This window comes from Gigantopelta aegis, chromosome 13 (genome assembly GCF_016097555.1).
Source record: "Gigantopelta aegis isolate Gae_Host chromosome 13, Gae_host_genome, whole genome shotgun sequence".
NCBI lineage: Eukaryota > Metazoa > Mollusca > Gastropoda > Neomphalida > Peltospiridae > Gigantopelta > Gigantopelta aegis.
This window is the reverse complement of record NC_054711.1, coordinates 26774949-26778384: the sequence shown is the minus strand read 5'-3', so window position 1 is coordinate 26778384 and position 3436 is coordinate 26774949. Positions and strand designations below refer to the sequence as shown.

The window sequence follows — 3436 nt, the reverse complement described above, 5'->3', positions numbered from 1 at the left end:
ACGACACCACTGGAGCACATTAATTAATTAATCATCGGCTATTGGATGTCAAACATTTGGTAATTCTGACATGTAGTCATCAGAGGAAGCCCGCTACATTTTTCCTAATGCAGCAAGGGATCTTTTATATGCACTTTCCCACAGACAGGAAAGCACACAGCACGGTCTTAGTCTAGTTGTGGTGCACTGGTTGGAACGAGAAAACCCATTCAGCTGAATGGATCCACCGATGAGGTTCGATCCTGCAACGCAAGCACCTCAAGCGAGCACTCAACCGACTGATCTAATCCCGCCCCGTAAATTAAATATGCAGACACTGATATTCTAAACAAAACAAAATGTACCTAAAAATACTGTTTGTCTTACAGTTGCAGCAAAGGCAGGGTGGTCCCTTTAAAACCGAGACGCCGGTTCTATTTTAGTGGTTGGTCACAAGCCGCAACTCCACTTCCAACAACAACAAACCACCACCACCCAAACAAAAGAAAAAAGAAAAAAGAAAAGAAATCCAACAAAAGAAAAAAAACCCAACCCAACAACAAACACAAAAATATAAATAATAAATAATAAAAATATATCTTTTTTTTACATTTACAGGTAAAAGCACCCTTGCTGCTAATAGAAAACTGTAACGGGTTTCCTCTGAAGACTACGTGTCAAAAACATCACCAGTTTAACATCCAATAGCTAAAGATTAATTAATCAATGTGCTCTAGAGGTGCCGTTAAACAAACCAAACTTTAAAGGGACATTCCTGAGTTTGCTGCAATGTTTAAAATGTTATCGACTAACAGAAACTGTTTAACGATTGTAATTACATATTAAATATATTTTTCTGTATAAAATATTAGTGGCTGTATATTAAACGTGTTTCTGATCGTTCTAATATTTGTACTACGTTTTTTTTCGTACGTACAAAATTATTTGAACACAAGTTCCAGTTTGGGCTTCTTACAGATATTAAGGCGACCAGAAACACATTGAATATACAGACACTGATATTCTAAACAAGAAAATATATTTAATATGCAAGTTTAATCGTAGAAATATTTTATTAGTAGGAAACATTTTATAATGTAGCAAACTCGGGAATGTCCCTTTAAATTTAATAAACTTGTGTGTTTTTGCTATCAACGTGTATCAACTGCTTTGATACGACAAACAAACGTTTCGTCATATTCTTTTAAACACATTGTTAGGTCACTCGAGTCGACGGTTTAACCTAATAAAAACACTTGGATAATCAGAAACACATTTAACAGACTAACAGACAGCCACTGACACTGTGGTTTTACATAAATATATATGAATAATATTTTCATATACTTACCATTTGTGACACCCAATAGCCGATGTGTATTTTTTTGCTGGGGTGTCGTTAAACATTCATTCATTCATTCAGACAGCCACTGATAATGCATGCAGAAAAATGTTTTTAATATGTAATATTTTGCCATTAAAAGGTCTAAAGTCTAACAAAGAAAAAAATCAGGACATTGCCTTTAAACGTTTCCTTTGGAAGAATCATAGTATATTAGTAATGGGGCCAGAATGTTTGAGGTAAGGAATGCAACTCGAAAATTGTACTTGCTGTGGAATAAGTTCGTACATAATCATATCTTTGTAGTATACCTACGCTTATACACATCCTGTACATGTGCACGCACAAAGCAAGCACGCACGCAAAAACATATAAAAAGTTTGCTTTGTTTAACGATACCACTAAAGTACATTGATATATTAATAATCGGCTACTGGATGTCAAACTTTTGGTAATTTTGACTCGTGGTCATCAGAGAAAACCCGCTACATGTTATTAATGCAGCAAGGGATCTTTTATATGCACTTTGCCACAGACAGGAAAGCACATACCATGGCCTTTGACAAGTTGTGGTGCACTGGTTGGAACGAGAAAAAAACAATTCGTTGAACGGATCCACTGAGGTGGTTCGATCCTGCGACGCAAGCACCTTAAGCGAGCGCTCAACCGACTGAGTTAAATCCCGCTCACAAAGACATATAAATATGTACATAAATATATATATATACACAGACAAGTAAAACCAACAGTACAATATATTAGAATCATTACCTGTTTGTATAACTTCTGGGAATAATTCCACACAAAAAACAGAATGAAAAGTTAACAACAAATAAACAATTCTGTTTGCAAACTCCATCACATGTACATCGGAGAACAAGGACTTTTTAACACGTCCTCTCGCTTTCGGTCTAATCAAAGTCTGAAAGAGAGCCCAAAACTGTTTTTCTCGTTTTATTTATGAAAAATTGGCAGAATATCTTGTTTCTATGGCGACAAAAACAAAAGAGTCCCTCACACTGAGTTTTGACCCACGAGGCGCTCTCAGACATTGCGAGCTGGGTCCGTGCCATGTTCGGTACCAGGGGGGTGTCCAAGTAGGACATATATTTAGCTTAGCAAAGCAGAGAACGGATATAATTAAGAAGCTGGAGCGTCTTTCAAATGTCTCAGGATCGTATCTAGCCTTCTATAACGGCGTACGGACGGTGGTGGTGATGTGTGTGGTGGTGGTGGTGGTGTGTTATTGCATGTGTGTGTTGTGTGTGTGTGGTGGTGATGTGTGTTGTGTGTGTTAATGTGTGTGTGTGTGTATGTGTGTGGTATGGTGGTGGTGGTGATGTGTGTGTATGTGTGCTGTATGTGGTGGTGGTGTGTGGTGTGGTGGTGTGTGTGTGTCTGTGTGCTGTATGTGGTGGTGGTGTGTGGTGGTGGTGGTGTGTGGTGGTGGTGGTGTGTGTGTGTGTGTGTGTGTGTGTGTGTTTGGTATGGGGTGTTGTAAAAATGGAACCAAGGCAGGGTAAAAAGGGCACCTACTTTTTGACAAACTTGAATCATCTTCATAAATCAAGGCTAATATTCGTTCCTCGTATTCAGCCTTGATACATGTCGTCAAGAAATCGTGCCACAAAATGCTTAAATTTCATTGGATACGATGAGATCTGATTGCAACGAATCGCAACGCTCCTTATAGATTCCCTTGTTATTGTAAACAAAGATGGCAGCGTCAGCGTCCGTGGAAACATGTCGTGTTTGTCACGAAATGTTAAAAAAAAGGTTTCGGCGGTTAATTTTTGATATTGCTTTCAAGATTGTCACATGTTACCGATGCTGTGATTGGTCAGCGATGTCATCGTGTAAGGGACATAATCGGTGTTACAAATTTTCTTCCAATAGAGGGCGCTAGTAGTGGATATCAGTAATCTTGACTACATGTATCAAGGCTGAATACGAGGAACGAATATAAGCCTTGATTTATGAAGATGAACTTGAAGAGGCCAGTATACCAAGTGTAAATACCAAAATGTTTGACATCTAATAGCCGATGATTAATAACTAATTGTGCTCTAGTGGTGCCGTTAAACAAAACAAACTTCAAGTTTAACTTTTTGTCTG

At 38.2% G+C, this 3436-nt stretch overlaps 1 protein-coding gene across 2 annotated transcripts in view; it reads right to left on the bottom strand.

The window, feature by feature from the left end:
- The window catches only part of LOC121387618, a 29086-nt gene extending 26863 nt beyond the window's left edge, over positions 1-2223 (bottom strand). For both annotated transcript variants that reach the window (XR_005959844.1, XM_041518787.1), the window contains exon 1: positions 2093-2223. Coding sequence is in view for 1 of the 2 variants with exons in the window: in XM_041518787.1 (XP_041374721.1) it covers positions 2093-2180 (88 nt within the window). In the remaining variant the exon portion in view is untranslated. The remainder of the gene's footprint in view (positions 1-2092) is intronic.
- Between the last annotated feature and the right edge of the window lie 1213 nt (positions 2224-3436).